Genomic DNA, 21,267 nt, shown 5'->3' with positions numbered 1-21,267 from the left:
GGTTTCGAGAGGTGCTGGATTGAACTGGCGAAGTGGCGTGAAATCAAGATGGTCTCTATTCACTGTGGCATAAGATTTCTGCAGCGGCCAGAAAGTGGCTGATATGAGTGCTATCAATTGGATTTTTCAACTTCCAGGATCGAGTCCGCAGCGCCGTAGAAGGTTCGTGTTCGGAATGCGCAGTTACGTATTGTGGTAAGCAGTGCCGCAAACCGCCGACAGATGTAGTGAACTAGTGATCATAGTACAAGTACAGAACAAAGTTTTAGATATCACACAACTGGATATGCTCGAGGTTAGAGGTCAGCATAAGCGGCGATCCTAGAACCGGCAGGTTAGCTCTGCTTCTTCTGTCTTTCTTTCCTAGCTCTAAGTGCCCGCCCTACACGGCTGGCATTCTGCCTGTTCAGCTTCTCACTGATCCACCAGCCGATATCTGCAATTGCCTCCAGGTCCACACTTTTCTCTGTCCGATACTTGCTGTCTTGGATGGAGTACAATATATCTTCCGTCGCGACATTACCAGTCGCTCTACATGCAATTGATGAGTTTCGACCTTGAATGCCCAAGCAGGACATGACGTACCCTGGGGAATAAGGGCATCCGCCAAGCCCCCCGACGGAGCTATCGAGAGTGCGTATGCCAGCCTCCAGCGCGGTCAGGGCGTTGGCGACGCCCATACCGTAAGTATCATGGAACTGTCAAAGACAAGTTCAGTCGCCTCCCGGATGCGGTAAACAATCTCTAGAGTAACCTACATGACCCTAAAACAAACAGAAGTCAGAACTCGAGTAACAAACGTGCTCGAGGGCACTCACAGCCAGCCTCTCCACGGGAAGCGCACCCGCCACAACATCAAGCATCGCGCCCACACTCGCCGGGTTCCCCACGCCCGTCGTATCCCCCAAACTGACTTCATAGCACCCCATCTCCAGCAACTCCCTGCTCACATCCCGCACCCGGCGATAATCCACCTTCCCCGAGTACGGGCAGGTGATCACGACGCTCACGTACCCGCGCACCCGCAGCCCCTTCTCCCGCGCCTTCTGCGTCACCGCCGCGAGCCGCGTCAGCGACTCCGCGACCGTGCAGTTGGTGTTCGCGAGCGAGAACGCGTCCGTCGCGGCGGTGAAGATGGCGATTTCGTCGGTGGGCGGGATGGTGGAGGTCAATGAGCCGACGGAGTGCGCGGTCGTGGCGGAGAGGAGCTCGAGCAGGTTCTCGAGGCCTTTCATGTTCGGGACGAGCACGGGGTAATGTACACCGGGAAGCTTCTCCATGCGGGTGATTACTTCCGCAGTCCCAGCCATCTAAGTTCAGGAAGTGCAGTCAGCTTGGACCGTTCAATATTTTGTAACTCATGGCGCTCGAAGTCTCATAATACGCTGCACCTCCTGCTTAGCCTGCCGTCCGCCGTAACCCAAGGCCCCTAACTCCGTCCCACCCGCCACACGCTATCCAAACCCAAAGACTCACCTGCGGCACCCACTTCGGACTGACGAAACTGCCCGCCTCGATAATCCGCATCCCCGCCCTTCCCAGCCGATTGATCAGCTCGACCTTCACCTCCGCCGGCACGACGCCCTTCTCGTTCTGCAACCCGTCCCTAGGCCCTACTTCGACAATCCGGACGACGTTCGGGTCTCTCTTGGACTCGGTGCGGTAGGTGCGGGATGTACAGGCTCTCAGACTGGGATTTGTGGCTAGGCACGATCGGAGTGGGTGGGGAATGCGTTTGCGAGCTACGGACAGTGACACGGACATGACTGGCTCAAGGCGCTATGAAGGGATGCGAGGCTCAGGCTCGACGGGGACAGAGATCCGTGTCGAGTTTAGCCAGAGGTCACAGGACCGGTGTGATCACCTGAGGGGACGAATTCATACCACATTTGCGCAATGTTACAAGCTCAAACATGTCGGCAAGCCTGCGTAGATCAACACTGAGCAAGGGTAGTATCCGAAGGTCGATTGGCTGTAACTTGTGGTAGAGAGAATGCATGAACGAGCAGGAAACCAGGAAACAGGTCCAAGGAGTCGTGAGAATAACATACGACTTTGAGCACGCATATGTTTTGTAACGAATCTACTTCGAGCTACTCACGATCATCAACAGTTCACGAACGTTCACTCCCCACGGTAGGAGACGTGAACACAGGAAGAGGGGGTTGAGCATGGGGAAAGTCACGAACTTATTGTTCCTGAATTAGTCTGCTTTTATTGAATAACGATAACGACAAGACTGAAGGGGGGTGGGTACTGAGGCGGATACGATACAGATGTTGGAGCACGATAAAGGGTAGGAACATATATGAGGCATGTCAGTGATGCGTAGGTTTCTTCCCTGCAATGCAACCGGTGGTCAGTATGGTCGGGGACGCGCGGTTCCCAGGCATAGATGAGCTACGCAGTGGGAGAGACAGGAGAACGTACCGTCGACAAACATATTCCTCGTAGCTGACGGCAACTGTGCGGTCATCCCATCCAACTCCTTCGTCAACCGCACCTGACACCCCAGCCTGCTCGTGTCCGTCAAGCCGAACGCCATATCCAACATATCGTTCTCGTCATCCGAAGGCTCCGGCAGGAGGTCGTAATGCCCTGGTGAGAGAATAACATGGCACGTCGAGCACGCTATGGAGCCTTCGCAAGCACCTTGAGGAAAGAAAGAGAAGCAGATCCATCGTCTAGATTACCGCCGCGACACCGGAGGAGGAAGACGTACCCTCCAGGTCAATGTCATGCTCGTGGGCGATTGAGAGAAGATCGTCGCCTTCATTTGCTTCGACTGTCTTGATATCGTTGCCCTTCGCATCTTTGAAATGCACCTTGATCCTACGGAGCGCCGCGCGTCAGCCCTTATCTCCCTCTGGTGAGTACGAGCAGACACCCACCCCGTCCCGGGCTCAGGCCGCGTGATGTCGCCGTGCCGTACAGCTGTCGTACAAATCAGTCAGAAAGAGGGTCCGCTTGGGTTCAAACACTTCATTTCGGATAGGTAGACGGACAGGGAGACAAGTTCACCTGAAGTCGTGTGGATTTGTCGGGACCTGGGCAGGTAGAGATTTCGAGAAGGACTGGATATCCGCCGCCGCTGCTCAAACCGGCAGGATGACGAGATCCAAGAGGTAATTTGCCTTGCCTTCTGGGCTTGAGTTCGACATGTTAGGTGCGAGCTCATGGGAGGCAGAGACGTGAGAAGTGCCCGCGCAGACATGTCGTCAGTTGCTGGAATATGCCTCGCGGATAAGAAAGACGAGAACACAAGTTGATGTCGAACTCGAGGAGCTTCGCAATGACCGTGCCGAGTCAAGAGCAGCTTACGCCGCCAAAATTCATGGCAAGCCGTCTTTGCCGGGCGCGGGGTAGGGTCACGTGAGGGACGCGTCGGCACGTGGGGGGCATTGCAAGATTCCGTCGAAAACAAAGCAACGCCACGACACGCAGTCTCGCAAGCTTGCCCGTAGCAGCACGGCTTGACACTTCCAACGCCGCCATAACTGCAGCTTCTGATTTATGCTATACCCTCTAACTCCGAGCCAACGGCTCGACATCGTAAATACAGGTCGGTGCGCAGTAATCGGGGCCCCTTCTGTAGGAGATCTCGAAGTGCGCGCAGCACGGTGCACCCCGAGACCCTTGCCGGAAGGGTACATACGCAAAGCCCCTATGTGGGCGCCAACCCGATGTAGTCGAGCTAATCAGAATTCTCCGCAAAGGGTTCAACAGTGGGACGCGTCGTCTGTATCCCCCTGACACTTCATGGGGCGAACAAAATCTTATCCCTCGACTCTCTGATTTGTTTCTTTGCGTCTGAAGGAACAGTCGGTTCCAGAGTGCAAATCCCATATAACCATTAGGTTCTTCTGACACTGGAAGTACCCGAGTCTTATGTACATGTTTGTTCGAAGCTTATCAATCTCGTCTTTTCAGAGACGTGATTGACTTTCGACCCTCTACGAGTACCTCATCTCTCGGATCTTCGTCAGCCGCGAGCCTTCGGGTGCTGGCTAGCTCACCCCTTCCGTACTGCACGGAACGAAAGTTTATCACAGGTCATGTCCCCGCCAACAGTGAAATCCAGGAAGTATCAACTCATCTCCGTTAATCTCACATTTTTTGGGACGTGATTGACTACCGACCCCCTAGATATTCCTCTCGGGTAGCTTACTCAGTCCCGATCCTTCCAGCGCTGTTTATCTCTGCCTACGACCCGCTGACTTCGCCCTGGAGTGTTATTCAGAATCCCCATACGGTATAACCACCTGCTTAACCTGGAAGTACCCGTCCTTACCTACATCCGCGCTTGTGCGAAGTCTGTTAACCTCACCTTGCTGAATGCAGCTGCTCTTGGGCTTCTAACCCTACAAATGCCTCTCCTGTTGGACATCTTCTTGGACTGCGGGCCTTTGAGTTCCAGCGCTGGAACATCTCTGCCTGCGACCCAAAGACAACCCCTCTGATCGAACTTGAAAGAATGACATGCGGTCCCGATTGATCGTGCAGTTCAGGAACTGTCCGTCCACGGCGCTATGCTTCTGCTCGTCCGAGGTATGTCGCCAGACGCCCGACATACTTCCATCGACTATTGTCCACCTTGAAATGACTTGTCCTGCTTTCTCGGGTACCTTGCCAAACCCTGGTCTAGTGGCGGCCGCCGCGCTGCTCATTCTCTGCACCCCTCGCCTTGTCACGCGGCTCAGTAAAGGAAACCTTTCCTCTCGACGACGCCGCGCCTCCATGGAACCGCCTTACTCGGCTTGACTCCGTGCGCAACAGTCCTCCCACTTGCCCTTCGCTCTGACGGCTGGTTGCCGGCCTATGCCGTCCACGAGCTGCTCTCAAGCTTTATGTGGGCGCTCGACAACGCCATCCATCTTACCCAGCGATTTCAGACTCAGCTTATCATCGCAGGTGATACTCCTGCTCTTTTGTTTTCTGTCTGTCAACTATCATTCCCAGAGTCACCTGCGTTATGACATTCCGCGTACCGACATACTGACAGCACCCGTGTATCTCATTCCATATGGTCCGGCGATACCACACCCGGGACGCTGGCTGCCCGATATATTCTGTCAATCAGGCAAACGACTTGCGCTGATGTGATCCCAACTGGGCTCGATTCGCGGGGAAATGTCGCACTTGGTGGGAATGCCCCAGCTGGGACCTACAGCGTACTATCTCCCCTGCGGCGCGCGCTAAAAACGATGCGCATCGTTTCCGACACCTGGGGTCAAGCAGTCATCTCAGCCGGGTGTTGTTGATGTATCTAAGGAAGACATACAGCCTGTAGTGCCGATGGGGTACTGGCAGGTGTCCGGCGAGCCTTTGGCAATGGAGTCCCAGGTACACCCATACGTACGACAAGCTTGAAGAGACCCCGTCCTTGACCGTGACGCCCTTTCCTGTTTCAAGACGCTATATAGCCATCGCTAGGGCGACCAAACGAGTCTAGTAATCCATCATCCTCTTGATTGAAGCTAACGCCTCAAAGCAGCTCAAAGCTCGATCGTGAACGTGCGGCTTTAACTGACCATGCCTGTTGGAGAAGAAGAGCGCTCAGAGGCGTGCGGGGAAGCGGGCGTCGATTTCCACTTTTGGCAAGGGTGTAACGAGATGCCGCGGCCGGCGCGCGCCCGTCGCACGACTCGATCAAAGCTGCCGAGGTGTTCCCGCCACAACGCCGACGACTACATCGACTTGGATAAATTGCGAGTGCGTGCCGCGCAGGTCGTACGCATTATTGCCTGGATTTTGTGGCTGAAGCTTGGGATATTGACCGGACTGCAATAAACAGCGGGCTTCTTGTCGTCGTAACAAGGGCTTCCAAGCCGACAGGAATTCCATCAGGAAGCTCGTGATCACCCCGCCCGTCCTGTCCCTGCATGCATGGCTCTGTTCTTATCTATGATGTCGAGTACAGTAATAGCCACCCGCCCACATAAAGCTCGCCCATTCCGTTTAATTTCCTCGAGCCACGGTGCGCACGCCCCTCTGCTCTCGCTGACGCCGGCCATGTTGTTCACTCGCTCCTTCCTGACCCTCCTTTCTCTCGTGGCCCTCGTCGCCGCCGATCCCCTCATTTCCCGCCACGTCCTCCACGAAAAGCGCGCGCACACGCCCGCGGGCTGGGCGCGCTCCCGCAAGCACGATGCCGCCGCCGTCCTCCCCTTGCGCATTGGCCTCACGCAGAGCAACATGGACAGGCTCGAGGAGATGTTGCTCGAGGTGTCCGACCCGGACTCGCCGAGCTTTGGCAAGCACTGGAACGCCGGCAAGGTCGCGCAGACTTTCAAGCCGAGCGATGAGACTGTTAGCACTGTCCACGAGTGGCTGAAGACGTCCGGTATCCATCCATCCAGGATCAGGTTGACCAAAGCCAAGACCTGGATTGAAGTCAATGCCACTGTTGAGGAGGCCGAGCAGCTGCTTCAAACCGAGTATCACGTCTACACACACGAATCAGGCAAAGAGCACGTCGGTGAGGCTCCCACATGTTATCGCTCGTTCAGTTATCTGACAGGACTCATAGCTTGCGACGCGTACCACGTCCCCGAGCACGTGAGCAAGCACGTCGACATCATCATGCCCTCCATCCATTTCGACGCCGTCATCAAGCGCGACGGCGCCTCCAGCCACACCCTGAGCAATATCGGCCAGCCTGGTGTCGGCCTGACGCCCAAGACCACCGGGACGATCTCGGATTTGTTGACCCAGTTGGAGAACTGTGACCAGCAGATCACGCCCATTTGCTTGCGGGCGCTGTACAACTTTGTTTACATACCGGTGGCAACCAGCAAGAACAGCTATGGTATCGGTATGTATATCAACCTCCCGGGTGTTTCCGAGTTGTGACTGAGGGAATCTCATTTGTATAGTTGAGTATACCCCCCAGGCGTACCTCCAGTCTGACCTGGATATGTTCTTCACAAATTTTTCGAAGGGTCAAGTCGGTCAGTCCCCGAAGGTAGTGTCCATCGACGGAGGTAAGCCACGCCTTCCACTCTCCGCGCGCGCACGCGCGTTCTGACTCTTCTCTGCGTGGTCAGGCTACGCACAGACGGAGTACACCGGCTTTGGCTACAACGGCGAGAGCGACCTCGACCTGCAATATGGCATGGCGCTCGTGAACCCGCAGCCCGTCACCCTCTACCAGACCGGCGACATGGTCGAAGGTGCCCCTTGCCCTCCTACATATACACCATTGACTCACGATTCATCCACAGGTGCCTCCTTCAACAACTTCCTCGACGCGATCGACGGCTCGTACTGCACCTTCGAGGGCGGCGACGACCCGTACAACGACGCGACGTACCCGGACCCGTACGGCGGGTACGAGGGCCCTGAGGACTGCGGCACCACGAAGCCCGCGTATGTGATCTCGACGTCATACGCGTATAACGAGGCGGACCTGTCGCCCGCGTACGCGGCGCGCCAGTGCGCGGAGTACGCGAAGCTCGGGCTGATGGGCACGACGGTGCTGTATAGTTCGGGGGATAACGGTGTTGCGGGGAACAGCGGGGTGTGTCTGAACGCTGATGGTGCGTGTCTGCGCCGCGTCCGCGTTCGAGTTCGTATTGGGGCCAAACGAGGTGGTCTGTGATTTAGGTACGCAATCGTCGAGCGCGACGGGCTTCAACCCCTCGTTCCCCGGGACGTGCCCGTACATCACGTCGGTCGGCGCGACCCAGGTCGTCGCGGGGCACAGCGTGTACCAGCCCGAGTCCGCGTGCATGGAGGTCATCTACTCCGGCGGCGGGTTCAGCAACTACTTCGCCATGCCGTCCTACCAGCAGAGCGCGGTGCAGCACTACCTGGCGGCGTACCCGCCGCCGTACTCCGCCAGCCAGTACAACGCCACCGGCAAGGTACGTTCCCCGCCACGCGTTGCTTCGCGGTGATTTGTTGACTGTCTCTGTCAGTCGAGGGCGTTCCCGGATCTGTCCGCGAACGGCGCGAACTACGTCGTGGCCGTCGACGGCCAGTTCGAGCTCGTGTTCGGCACGAGCGCGTCGTCGCCCGTCATGGGCGCCATCCTGACCGCGATCAACGACGCCCGGCTGGCGCTCGGCAAGGGCCCCATCGGGTTCATCAACCCCACCGTACGTCCGTCGTTCCTGCTCGCCCGTCGTCGAGTATTGACCGTGCTGGTGCCGCCCAGATCTACTCCGCGGGCTTCACTGGCGCGTTCAACGACATCACGAACGGGACGAACCCCGGGTGCGGCACGCCCGGGTTCAGCGCGGAGCCCGGCTGGGATCCCGTTACTGGTCTCGGGACCCCCAATTTCGCGAAGTTGCTCGCGCGCTGGTTGCTCTTGCCATGATTGAATCGTGGAGGCGTGGACGTGGACTGTGTTGGTGTAGTGCTTGCTGGACTGGACAGTTATCTGATTATCACTTATCTTGTACTTCGCATGGATACCGGAGAATGGCAGAAAGCATGCTGCGTCGTATTTGACGAGATTGGGCTTGTCTTATCCTCAAGCCGACACGCAAAGGCTGCTTGCTATGCTACGAACTTACCATACCTCGGAAGTGGTGGGATTCGTATACTCTCAGAAGGCACAGCGCCACAGATACAAAATATTAATGAGGCGATCGGTAACGCTGTTTGCCACCCGTCGAGGAGCGTCGAAGATGAGCTCGGAACAATATCACGATGTACAAGTGTGTAGTAATATTCATCATGCTTCTGGAGTTCAGTTGGGTGAACTCACTGGACCAGCAGCTGCAGAATGGAAGTATTGTACTGCTTCGTACTGACCCATCCCACTTATCCTCTACTGATTCAGGATCCGTTATGTCAGCGGCGTTCTGCCATTCGCCAGCTGCCATGACGTAGGGAGCCCGATCGGCTGAGCTGCGAACATTGTGGCTGACGCGACGCCTGTCTCCCCAGTCCACATTCCAAGCATCTATCCTCCTGCCGCTCAGCCGCCAAGACTCGAAACTCCGACGCCAGCCGCCCTCTGGTCAGCATATAAACCGCCCTCGAACGCTGAACGTTCTCATCACACCCTCTTTCCCTCTCATCTCCGGCCCTTACAATCCGAGGACTAGATCTCATCCACTAGTTATAGGCGAGTGCTCGTACTGGCTTTGTACTTATATACTTCATGACTTACACATACCCTATCTAGCGAAGCACTTACTGCTCGACCCTCGCAGCTGAGACTCACCCGTATCATGGCTATACCTCCAAGGCAAGTGCAGTCCTCCTCTCCAACCCCACCCGCGCCGTCTCCTAGCAAGCTTCGGCCTCAAGCTCGCAGAAGATAGCCCCGTAATTTACCGAACCTTGTGAGACGTGGGCTAGCAACGGTGCCATCGAGTCGCTCTGGGCCGCTTGCGATGCCGTCCTGAAGGCGCCGGTTGGGGCTGGCGACCCTCAAGTTGCATCGAAGACGTTCGCACACAAGCGACCCCGTAATTTACCGAACCTGCAGAGACGTGGGCTAGCGGCAGTACCATCGAGTCGCTCTGGGCTGTCCGCATAAGCCGTCCTGTGGGCGCCGGTTGGGGTCAGCGATCCTCAAGCCCAAGGACCACGATGGAGCGCGCGGGTGGCTGACAAGTCTTGGGGAGTCGAATGGTGGCTGACACTTGCTCTAGGCTTGGGCAGGTTATCAATGTAATGGAAGTCGGGCCTTGATTCTCGAGCCCCCAGGGGTGGTATGTCTCAACCAAGGCAAGTTCAGTCTAGGCGAGTCGAATAATAGCTGACACTTGTTGAAGTCTATAGGCTGAAAATCAGCCTCCAGATCTCAAACCTCCGGCGTTGGCCTTTCTCACAGCAGGCAAGTGCAGTCTACTTTTCCGTTGCCGCATGCATCGCCCTTAAAGGGGGAGGTCGAGCGTCCGACCTGCTTGATAAACCGACTAGCCGCCCTGAAGAGCCTCGTGAGACAAGGGCTAGCGGCGGTGCCATCGAGTCACGCGGGCCCTGGGCCCCTCGCTATGTCGTCCTGGAGTGCGGGAAAAGCTGGAGGCATTCGAGTTGATGTTCACCCTGGAGTGACGCCGGGTGGTGGCATATCTTCGAAGCTGGATGGTGGCTGACACTTGCTTTCAGCATTTGCAGGTCGTTCAATATCCCGTGGAACTTGCTCACGTACGTCTTTGTGTCGACATGTCTACCGAGTTACAGGCAAGTGCAGCCCTTCTCGAGCCCGACTCCCCGCCCGCCTCTTTCTTCGAGCCAGTGTTCCCTTATCTGCGAAGGGCACGGGTGACGCCGCTCCTTCCGCCGCCAAGTCTCCATTACAGAATCGCTGAAGACGTCCCGTTAAGTCCACTTCTACTTACGTAGGAAGGTAACGGGGAGCGCCGTCCCTTCCAGTGCTATACTTCTTCCTTATCCCGCTCTGCCGGTACCTAGAATATCGTGCGGCGTCTGCTGAACCTCGTCATCCCATATTTCCCCTCGTCCCCTCTCGCCTCGCTTTCATCCACTAGTTCTCGAAAGCTATCACACTCTGAGGACCAGCGCTCATCCACTGATAGTAAGTGAGTGCTTACGCTCGCTTCCTACGCCTCGACTCTCATCACATATACTGTTTTCAGCCTCTTACTCGGACGCCTCGCTCGTACAACGACTTTCGTCTCTAGGGCAAGTGCAGACCTCCTCTCCCATGCCACCCGCACCACCTCCCGTCCAGTCTCGACCTTGAGCTTGCTGAACACACCCTGTAATTCACCGAACCTTCCGAGACGCAGGCTAGTGGCAGTACCATCGAGTGGCTCTGGGCTGCGCTCCGAAGACGCCGGTTGGGGTTGGCGTTCCTTGGTCTCAAGGTCTTACCGGATTCGGAGGCGGGCGGGTGGCGGGAACAGGTGGAGAGTCGAATGGTGGCTGACACTTGCTTTCAGCTTTCGCAGGTCGGCCGACGTCTATGTCTCCGAACAACAGAAGTCGGAGATGCCCACCAGCTTCCAAGGCCCTCCTCGAGTCTCCTAACTTACTGACAAGCGCAGTCTTTCTTCTTCGAGGCCCACCCTTGCCGCCTGTCCCGCCATCAAGTCTCGATTCCACGCCCGCGCTGCCTCCCCCCGTCGGCCCTCGATCTCAAGCCCCCAAGAGACGCCCCATAACTGCCACTTCTCGAGCCCGGCAGCACCATTGATCTGGACTGCTCCCATAAACTGACCTGAAGCCGCGATCCTCGAGCCGACATGCACTCACCTGGGAAGGGGCCGGGTAATGCCCCCTCTTCTGCCGTCATGGCCCGTTCTCAAGCCCGCAGAAGTCTGGAGCGATGCTGCAACTATGAAAATCAAGCCAGGTTCACTCACTTCACTGGCGACGGGCCGGGTGGAGGCGACAGTCAAATGTTAAACAGTGGCTGACACTTGCTTTCAGCGTTCGTTCATATTTCAAGTCCTTCCAGTCGAAGTCTGCGACAGCCTCTAGTCTATGGTTGAAGTGGGGGACAAGTTTCCCTCTTCGTATGCTTCGCGGTGATATAATCAGATCGACTCGCACTTCTGTCTTTCGCAGATCGGTCAATATCTGAATGTCCACGGTGGAACTCTACCTGCAAGCCCTCAAAGACCTCCTTTCTATCGCGTTATAGGCAAGTGCAGCCTCTTATTGGAGCCCCACCCGCGCCCCCCCTTTGCTCGTCAACTCACAATCACCAGTTCGCGCACGACTTCTGAAACCCGTGACCTTCCGTGACACCTGCTAGCGACTGTTCCATTAGTCTGGGCTGCTCCCATGGACCCTCACCTCGCTTCTGAACCGCCGCGAGGCATGCGGTCCTCAAGACAACACTCAACATTGACTCGCCTAGGAAGGTGCTGGGTAGTGCCGTCTCTTCACCATCAAGTCCCGTTCTTAAGCTCATCCGGCAATTTCAAACTTCAGACCGAATTTTCAATTGGGAACTGGCCGGGTGGAGGCGACTCCCGACTATCGATCCCTTGAACTGATTTTTCCATATGCCTACTGGTAATAAGTCGATACGGCTAACCGAACTTGTTGTAGGCGCTCCTTCGCGGTTCGTGGAATCGTTGTGTCAACTCAGTTCAAACGGCCGGCGTGAACTTCGGATACGCGGGTCAGACTGTGGTGTCAACGAGAGAAGCCCTTGACGACCGTGACTCCGCGCAAGCCGCCTTGTAACGTAGAAGGGGAGGGCCCGCGATCTGGCACTCAATCCTGTTGGACAGTGGAGGTGAGCTTCGGAAGTCGAGCGGTGGCTGACGCTTACTTTCAGTCGCAGATGGGGTTATACTGGGGTTCTTTCTGCTCTTGACTGGAATGTCCGGTTATCGTGAAAGGTAAGTTGACGCTGTCATAGTGCTACGCTTTCCGCTCATGTTACACGACGGGGATCGACAGTTGTTCCGGTCGATTCATGGTCGAGTCGGTTGAGACCCGCTTGTGGACAGCAGAAACTGTCTCAGAAGCATCACGAAGTCGAGCTATCCAATTCCGTTAGCGTCGCCGAAATATGCCCAGCTTCAGGTAAGTGCAGTATTGGGGGAGTTACCTCGGTGGTCGTGGTACCGGTACGAACGGTTGTTTGTGGAAGTTGCCTATTCCGGTAATCAGTTGTTCGCCTGATGGCACTGTCAGTGCCCCACCACTTAGCGATCTAACCACTCAGTACTCATCGCCCCCCGTCACCACAAACTGGCAAACGTATGCAGAACTGAGTTCCAGAGAAGTTACGAGAAGTAATTTACATTCCTTACTCGTCAACAGGACACAGGGGTACTTACTTTGAACTGTGCGAGTCGATCAACCCAGTTAGTTCCTTGAATGAATTCACGATATCAAGGTAGGCCTTGCGGGGATTAAATTTCTGCACATACCAGCATGCCCGCACCCAACCGATTCCTGGAGTATATCGGCGCTCATGCCGGTAGGTTCATCGAGCGTCTTGCAGATGCCGTCGCTTTTCCCAGGTGAAGGACGTCTTCGTGTGCTCTTTGTGACCCACAGCTCATCGGACGATTTGATGGAAGTGTAAGCGCAGAGGCCGCTTTTCGGACAGACGTCATCAGGATGGCACACTATCTCGAGGATCAACTCAAGTCTTTGGGCGTTAGGACCAAGCTCGTCGACTTAGGGAAGCATGTGCTGGATGGCGAGGAACTCCCGCTTCCGCCTGTGATCCTTGGCAGCACCGGTGACGATCCCAAAAAGAAGACCATATTGATTTATGGCCACTATGATGTGCAGCCTGTATGTATAACAGTTTTCATATTTTTTGCCGCCCTCGAGCACCGTATCATTTGTTAGGCGTGCAAAAACGATGGCTGGGGTACTGAGCCATTCAAGCTCGTCGTGGACTCCGAGACAGGCCGACTCATCGGTAGAGGATCCACAGACGACAAGGGCGCGATACTAGGCTGGTTGAACGTTCTAGAGGCCCACAAATCGCTCGGTCTCGAACTCCCCGTCAACCTCCGCTTTTGTTTTGAGGGTATGGAGGAGGTCGGGAGTGACGGCCTCGACGACTTGATCAGGAACGAGGTGAAGAAGGGTAAGGAGAGCTGGTTCTACGGTGTGGACTGCGTCTGTATTGTAAGAACCCGCAAAGCAACTCCGGTCAACGTCAGTGCTCACTCCAGTCACCTCCAGTCAGACAATTACTGGCTCAATACACGTACCCCCTGCCTTACATACGGCTTGCGCGGGATCGCCTACTTTAAGATTACTGTCTCAGGTCCCGCGAGCGACCTACACTCTGGTGCGTTTGGTGGCATGGTACACGAACCGCTGATGGACCTCGTCGCGTTGATGGGCAAGCTGGCCTCGCCAGATGGGCAGATCCTCATACCTGGCGTGGCTGATATGGTCCCGCCTCCTGATGAGGAAGGGAAGTGTGCACATCATCTTCCCTTGTCAGTTTTCAGACCAGCGTTGAGCACATCACAGGAAACTATACGAGTCACTGGACTCTTCTGTCGCCGACGTCGAGGAAGCAGCTGGCGCGAAGATTACCAGGTCAGACGATAAAGTGCCCGTCCTGATGGCCCGCATGCGTAACCCTTCTCTGTCGTTGCATGCTATTGAGGGTGCACTGGGCGCAAGGACAACCATCCCTGCTACAGTGACCGGCAAGTTCAGTCTCCGGTATGTGTTTGGTGGTATCTCAAGAACGTAACTCACCTGGACTACTCGGATCAGCTTAGTTCCTCCGCAGACACCGGAGAGTGTTATTCCCTTGGTGCTCGAGCACCTCTATTCCGAGTTCGCCAAGCTGAACAGCAAGAATAAGCTGCTCGTGGAGCGTGGGGGTGACGGGAGGCCCTGGATGGACCACCAGCATTGGAATTACCAAGCTGCTATAAAAGCTTCGGAGGTACATCATTCATAGACGCTCTGGCCGGTCGAGGCTAACGGGTGTATAGGCGGTGTACAAGAGGCGGCCGGACTTGACTCGCGAGGGCGGGTCCATCCCGGTTACGCTTACCTTTGCGGAGAGTCTCGGGGTGAATGTCCTCCTGCTCCCCATGGGAAGGGGAGACGATGGCGCTCAGTACGCCCTCTCACGATGTCAGATGAATGTTGCGGTTCTTATCTACATCTTAGGTTCTACGAACGAGAAGTTGGATCGCAGCAACTTCATCGAAGGCGTACGTCCGTCACTCCCTTTGTATTTCCTGTCAATCTCACGCGTACGTTCAATGATGCTTCGCGTTACTGATAAGAGCAAACTCATGGGCACCTATTTATACGAAGTTGCCGCAATTTCGGTGTGAGTCTTTGGCGGGGATCTCTGTCAAAATGATAAGGTAGGTTTAAATGCGAAAGTAGAAGGAAGTTTTTGGATATTTGTCTGTTTTTCTTCTAAGTCGAGGACACTACAATGGGGTGCCCTGTGTAAATGCGCATCTGTCTCGGAATTAGCCAGTAGGTATAGGGATTGTATACTACCCCTACAGATTCAACAATAGCTATGCCACCTTACATGTTGATCATGCCAGTTGAACCGGGGTCTCCATGATCATGCCCTGTGAACCCGGTGCTCAGCGCTCAGCCACAGCTATCTTGCCACCTACGGAGTCGACTCTTCAGTCCGAAATATACAACGTGAACTAGCAGCTATCTATCCAATCTTGAAAACGATGACTAGCACTGCGATATCTCCCGAAGAACAAGAGAATGTCGAATTTCTGACGAGTATGATGGCGCCTGGCGACGTCGACGCTGAGGTTGCCCGACGCCTTCTACTCAAACATGGCAATGATATCCAGAAGGCGGCGTACGCGATGCTGGAGGGAGATAGGGCAGAGGAATATCAGGCTGGGCCGCGCTCACCACCCCGTGAATATCGGTGTATGTGCGGCTTCTACGAGGTGCTCACTGACTCTCCCAGCATCCAAGCCGGAGAAAGATGTGATTGACTTAACGGCGGATGAAGAATCGGAAATGGAGGCTGCTATCAAGATGTCAATGGAAGCCGACCTGAGGCAGCACCAGCAGCAGTTTGGGCCGAGCAATCGAGCGCCTGATCCCAACTGGGCTATGGTTGCGTCTAACGTATGGTACCGCATCTCTTCGTCAAAGCCTGCTCCCAATGATTTCTTCCACAGAAACCAGCGGAGACGAACGCTTTGTCACAAGATGATCAAACCCTCAGCCGAGCTATTGAAGAGAGTTTGGCGACCAGCTATAGTCGGTTCGAGAAGGAGGAGTTTTACGAACGGCCGATGGAGGAACAGGTCCGGAAGGATAAACGGTATGGCATTACTCATATGGCTCTGCGCTGCATCTTATTCTGCGTAGGCCTATTGCACTGCGACCGACCCAAGCTACTCTACATTATGCTGGTCTGGTCCTGCAAGCACTCTACAGTGTGCCCCAAGTGAGGGAAAGCATCGCGAACTGGAGGCCAACTCCTCCGGCATCTGCAACAGCAGACGAGTTCATGATTATCGAACCCCCGAAGTCGGGTCCAGGTAAGCCTGCGTCGCAGTACCTCTGAAAGCCAATTGATTTCAGCTCTTAGAATCCTTGATGTATGGCATTCTTGAGGTGTTCGCAAATATGGAGTTTGCGCTCCTTTCCGAGCTGAGCGTAGACCCCATTCTGCAAGAATTTGGGACACAACCTGCAAGTGCTGCGGATAATTTTGGTGATCTGACAGAACGTGAGTATCTATGATGTTTCCTTGCGAAATTTGATCCTGATGGGATGGCATCAGAGTTTCTGGGTAAAGTGACATACACGGTTGAGACCATTCTGAACGGAGACTATGCGAACGCCTCATCCAAGTAGCTGGTTCTGTCACATCGACATCTCACTTCGCTGATCACCTATCCTCATAGGCGCCTTTTCCACTTTCAATACGGCACCCACGTTGACCCCAACTCCGCCGCGCACGTCCCGGACCTGCACGAAAAGGCGATAGTCCGGGTTGATATCCATGGCACCGAGCAGACGAACGACCTCGTCTCCTGCCTCCTATCCCAGTTCTCCCCATCGACGCCCTCCGGGACCCAGGAGGTGATATATCAGCCTTCCGACGTCGTCTCGTTCCACCTCGTCCGGCCGCCGCCACCCTATCCCGGCGTGAGCACCGAGGGATCCGCCAATGCGCGGACGGTGTTCAAATATCCGAAGCACTTCTACTTGGACCAGTTCTTGGAGGAGAACGCCGAGCTAGCGAAGGCAAAGACGGCGGAGCAGAAAGAAATCGAGCAGGAAGTCGTGAGACTTAGGACGGAGAAGAATGGGATTGTTAACTACAAGGTACAGAAAACATGGTAGGACCTCGTTGTCCGTCACTGACGGCACCTGGCGCGCCAGAACAAAGATGCGCTTAGTAACCTTGCAGCAGCGACACATTTCTACGAGCATGTTATCGACCGTGACACGCCTGAACAGCAGACGTATGCAGATATGATGGCCGAGAAGTTACACAAGGTGCAAGCCAATATCCAGGCGCACATCAAGTGTGAGTGTACGGCATTGTGTTCTGTCCGCGCACTAAACGCCGCTGTCGTTGTCATAGCTATTGAGGACAAGATGACGGAACTGAGAAGTCGCTCCGAGGCGCTCTTTGACGATCCGCAGTTGAAGAAGCATCGGGTCAGTGAGCTGTCTGCGTATATGACGCCTACTCATTCGCGGCTTAGTATGACCTCCGCGCTGTCTTAGTTAACGAAGGGCCCCTGGGTAGGAAGCATCTGTACTCGTACACCTATAATGCAGGAAAGTGGTGGAAGACTGTCGATTGGCTCGTAGAGGAGGTCCGCCGTCTGCATTGTACTGTTGTTCCTGCTGATCTGCGCTGACCTACTCTGACCTAGGTCTCTGAGGAGGTTGTCCTGAATGACCCTGCTGGCCTTCATTACGGCGCTGGCCCATACCTGTTACTGTACAGCCGAGCTCTCTCGGAGGAAGACGAGAAGACACTCAGCGAAAGGTTGCACTGGATGGAGACTGCACGGGTAGGCCCTACGCTTCCGCCGTACACCGGCCACTAAGCTACCTTCATGCAGGATGAGGTCTACGAGAATAACCGTGTCTTCGCTTCCCAACTTGCCGATAGCAATGTCCCACTGCCTGAAGAGGGCGAGTATTACTTGCGGCCTCCTTCTGCAGCAGCCTCGTCAACTTCAGTGGAGCCGCCAACGCCCAGAGGTGCTCTGACTCCTATGGATGAAAGTTAGCCATTGCATGATTCCTGTGTAGCATTCAGTCTCCATTTGTCACTGAATGGAGATAGAAGCATCTATGAACAGTTACAACTGATGTAATGCGGCACTTAAAATGGCCAGCCTATATTGGCTCCATCTCAAAATGATTCAGCTGACCTCCGAGTGTTACGGAGATATGTGTCGTCTTTATATTGAATATCATACTGATATCAGCTCTATGTGATCTAAGGTGCAGTGTTGTGTTAACAGCAATCTTTGAAATGATGCGGAATTGCCCCCTTCCCAAAATATGGCAAATCAGGAAGGTACCTATTTTGACATTGGGGCAGATTGGGCATCTTCACCACTTCGGGTGCCTGGTGTGGGGCGGACGTGGCACTTTGACACTAAAAGAAGTGAAATGTATCACTTACAGCTGTATTTCATGTGTGCTAGATTCTGCATTGTTTTGAAGATTGCTGTAGACATCTGCATCCAATACAAGGTCTACCTTTGGATTGTGATATACACATGCTGAAATAATGGCAGGACTGATTATGTGAACAATAAGCTAATGCTTACTTGGGCTTCTTGTGATCTGTCAGGCATATCATGATATGTAGCACCCCTTGATAGATGTTGCAGTCATTGTATGTTCATTTTATTAATATCTGAGAGATATAAAGTGTATGTCCACTTTGCTTCTGTCTGTGTGCTCCTTCAGATCATTCCTCTGGCTGACTGGGCATGGTCTATGCATCTGAGCAAGATGGTACTGAGCTTCTTTGGAGGAATGTGACAAGTGGAATTTCTGGCAGTGGGTCATCAGCCCATGTGGTTATCAGGATCTCCCTGAAGTTTGGTAAACAGAGGTTGCACTCACCATCTACGTCCATCACTTTGGTATGTCTCATTCCAAGCTGTCTGAACCCTTGACAATGGGTCACATCATTCAGTCTCCACTATCCCATCCGAGGTAAATTTCAAAAGACACCAATGTGATTGGAGCTGAACATGGCCCATAGGTTGAGTTCATATGGGTCAGTCAGACAGTCACAATTCTCTAACAAATACATGACCATATGCCAGAGACTGCCAAGGAAATCAATGAAGATATTATATCTGATTGTGATGTATTCCATCCTTCTTTGCATATTGTGTTCTTGACCTTTGAGGTCCTCAGAATCGTTATACTGGACTAGTGATAGTGGTGCTCGATGCAATATGTGGGTACCAGCTGGAATGCATATATTGAGTCAAAATATCTCATATTGATCTCTAGTACAATCAAATATGTATGCATACCCCGGTCTCAAAATTTTCGGCTAAACAACTGACAGTCCTCCAGATCATGTGCATGGCTTCTGCATATGCATGATTTTCAATGCAACTGACTCACCACTTTTGGTTAGGTGGTCATTATACACTATTTCATGTAGCTTCCAGTAAGTAGTTGATTTTGCTGGTGATAGTCTATCCATATCGACCCTCTCAGTGGCCCTTTTATTTGGGACTGTCCAAGGTGAGTGTTCTTTACATAATATTATGGTAAACAGAGGCTTTACACTACTTTATGTGCTCTGTAGCCATTTTGATGGTCCGACTGTATGTTATTCTGGGAAACAGTAACTAACCTTCCAGCTGTTCTGTAGTGACAGACTGATGCATACAAATAGAGCAGAAATATGCCCTCCCCATGGCAGCATCCTTCCTTGTAGAATGTGGGGCTGCAACCACTATATCTATCCTACATGGGAAGACCACATATGTCACTCTTGGGAGTATCACTCTCTGTCAAAGTGAGATAGGACTCATTCTGTGAATACATTTTATCAAGCTGTCTTCAGTGAGATTCACTAATCAAAACAGTCTGCCAGCCATAATCTTTGACAGTGCAATGGCATTGCTTATCATTTACAGAGCAGTCCTCCATGCCAGAAGGTGCCAACATATGGGCCTTCCAGTATCCTGGGGCTATGGTGGACACCTGTTCATTGCATTGGCAAAGGATTCTCTTCAGTATTACTTCTGGTATGCTTGGTGTGTTCAGTGAATCCATTGACAAAAATCTAACAAGCTAGTTAGTATTATTACCATAATGGTGCTTGGACTCCTTGTATACACCACCCCACCTACCATCACCATGACCCAAATGTCTGCCATCCTTACACCTTGGATATTGGTTATCCCCACTATTTCAGCAACACATATGGTCTTGCACTTGCACCACTTGGCACACCACAGTTCTGTTCCCATACAAATGATCCAACAGTAGTGGTACTTGCCTCTCTAGAAACAGTCTCAAACAGATTGCATCTCATTCCTTCGACATCCCCAGTTAGGAGTCTTCACAGACAGTTCTGTACATAGGATGATAGGTCCCTATCTAGGATATACCAGTGTTCTTTTCTCACCCATAGAGCCTGCTCATGAGGTTTGCCCCTCCCTTGGGAGTTCTGGCAGAGTGTGTTGCACTTTTGGTCACATCAGCAACTCTTGGCATGTCATGTTTGGATCAAGTGGCATAATTACTGGATGAGGACTTCACCTTGGGTCCATCTTGATGTCCAGATCCGAGTCCCTCGCAGTGAGCCAGTAGTGATGTCAGTTTGTGGATGCCAAAAGATATGGGTGATGGGTAACTGTGAGCCACAATGTGGAATACTGTGGGGTTGGATCCAGCAACACTGGCACTGGTCACACAAAGGAGAAGTAGACCATGCTATCATATCCCAGAGACAAGAGATACAGTGATATGCACAGACACACAACAATCGCCAAGGACCAAAAGAAATAAACCTAAACCCCGTGATATGGGTGAAGGCGGTCCGAGACAACTGAAGGGTATTTAATAGTTCGAGGGGGAAAGGAGGAGTAAGATGCCATAGGGTAGTCCGTAGGAAGACCTAGAAAAATAAAGCAAAAACCTTGATGCCTGAAACAAACACTAATGGACGCTTCGGAGTATTTATCTCCGGAAAGTCGCAAACAAAGTTGCAAACCACGGAACCGAGTATAGGTTCGGGCCCACGGGAGTAGGAAACGCTAGAAAGACTTGTTTAATTTTATCTCGCTATGCGAGACTCACCGGAGCTAATTGAATCGATGGCGGAGATAATTCACTCGACGAGTCAGGCTTATTGGCAAAGCTAGGATCGGTTATAATTCGCTAAGTTCGACGCTTTCGAACTTCTCGGGTCGCTGAGATTGTAACGCTAATTCTCTGAGATGGTGAAGTCAAAACTTGTTTTTCTGTACACTACTTTGTAGAATTTATACTACAGGAATGGCTTTGCGACCGTCCGGAGATAAATAACAAATAACCGCCGCTACCCACAGGATTGCTCAGCACTTGCCGCCGCTATACCATGCACCATACGACTCTCTTGCACTCCCACTTGCTTGTCCCAGCCCCTAGAGGTCGCCTCGACGCCCCGCCATCTGCCCTAAGCGGTCCCATCACTCCGCGTGATGCGCCGGTGTCAGACTAGGAGATCGTTCGAATGCCAAACTAAGCTGTCGCTGCGCGCTGAACGTATCCCTTCCAGGCCTGAACTGTACCACAAGTACCAGCTTCAAGCCACTACATTTGGAATATACAGATCGGTAATGGAAGGTTTGGTGGACAGTATCTTCAATAACTGGCTGGGAATCGACAATGAAGACATAT

General features: G+C 53.5%; 5 protein-coding genes across 5 annotated transcripts; 3 read left to right on the top strand and 2 right to left on the bottom strand.

Annotated features, from left to right (window-relative positions):
* Positions 1-177: 177 nt before the first annotated feature.
* On the bottom strand, positions 178-1,817 carry GLOTRDRAFT_65568 (aldolase). Its single transcript, XM_007871637.1, has 5 exons — positions 1,477-1,817; positions 819-1,310; positions 759-764; positions 586-698; positions 178-531 (listed from the first exon to the last, which is right to left on the bottom strand). The coding sequence occupies exons 1-5, from the start codon at positions 1,762-1,764 to the stop codon at positions 336-338; spliced, it is 1,095 nt and encodes a 364-aa protein (XP_007869828.1). The 5' UTR covers positions 1,765-1,817; the 3' UTR covers positions 178-335.
* Positions 1,818-2,144: 327 nt separating this feature from the next.
* GLOTRDRAFT_117860 (ferredoxin) lies at positions 2,145-3,324 on the bottom strand. The gene is made up of 5 exons (XM_007871636.1): positions 3,022-3,324; positions 2,892-2,934; positions 2,723-2,832; positions 2,431-2,652; positions 2,145-2,341 (listed from the first exon to the last, which is right to left on the bottom strand). The coding sequence occupies exons 1-5, from the start codon at positions 3,212-3,214 to the stop codon at positions 2,319-2,321; spliced, it is 591 nt and encodes a 196-aa protein (XP_007869827.1). The 5' UTR covers positions 3,215-3,324; the 3' UTR covers positions 2,145-2,318.
* A 2,688-nt stretch (positions 3,325-6,012) lies between these two features.
* GLOTRDRAFT_48069 (subtilisin-like protein) lies at positions 6,013-8,323 on the top strand (the record flags this gene model as incomplete). The annotated part of the gene is made up of 8 exons (XM_007871383.1): positions 6,013-6,478; positions 6,530-6,814; positions 6,876-6,983; positions 7,047-7,172; positions 7,224-7,544; positions 7,606-7,865; positions 7,920-8,099; positions 8,159-8,323. The coding sequence occupies 8 exons, from the start codon at positions 6,013-6,015 to the stop codon at positions 8,321-8,323; spliced, it is 1,911 nt and encodes a 636-aa protein (XP_007869574.1).
* A 4,499-nt stretch (positions 8,324-12,822) lies between these two features.
* On the top strand, positions 12,823-14,714 carry GLOTRDRAFT_48231 (Zn-dependent exopeptidase; the record flags this gene model as incomplete). The annotated part of the gene is made up of 8 exons (XM_007871398.1): positions 12,823-12,911; positions 12,972-13,191; positions 13,249-13,533; positions 13,591-13,832; positions 13,888-14,085; positions 14,140-14,314; positions 14,364-14,588; positions 14,664-14,714. The coding sequence occupies 8 exons, from the start codon at positions 12,823-12,825 to the stop codon at positions 14,712-14,714; spliced, it is 1,485 nt and encodes a 494-aa protein (XP_007869589.1).
* Positions 14,715-15,080: 366 nt separating this feature from the next.
* GLOTRDRAFT_48407 (uncharacterized protein) lies at positions 15,081-17,444 on the top strand (the record flags this gene model as incomplete). The annotated part of the gene is given in 11 exon segments (XM_007871413.1): positions 15,081-15,295; positions 15,312-15,495; positions 15,549-15,694; positions 15,742-15,914; positions 15,965-16,105; positions 16,160-16,229; positions 16,284-16,707; positions 16,765-16,912; positions 16,970-17,046; positions 17,094-17,231; positions 17,268-17,444. 11 exon segments carry the CDS (start codon positions 15,081-15,083, stop codon positions 17,442-17,444), a joined length of 1,893 nt encoding a protein of 630 aa, XP_007869604.1.
* Between the last annotated feature and the right edge of the window lie 3,823 nt (positions 17,445-21,267).

Source organism: Gloeophyllum trabeum (assembly GCF_000344685.1).
Source record: "Gloeophyllum trabeum ATCC 11539 unplaced genomic scaffold GLOTRscaffold_00014, whole genome shotgun sequence".
Classification (NCBI taxonomy): Eukaryota; Fungi; Basidiomycota; class Agaricomycetes; order Gloeophyllales; family Gloeophyllaceae; genus Gloeophyllum; species Gloeophyllum trabeum.
Note: the sequence above shows the minus strand (reverse complement) of the source record. Positions and strands in the feature narration are given on the sequence as shown.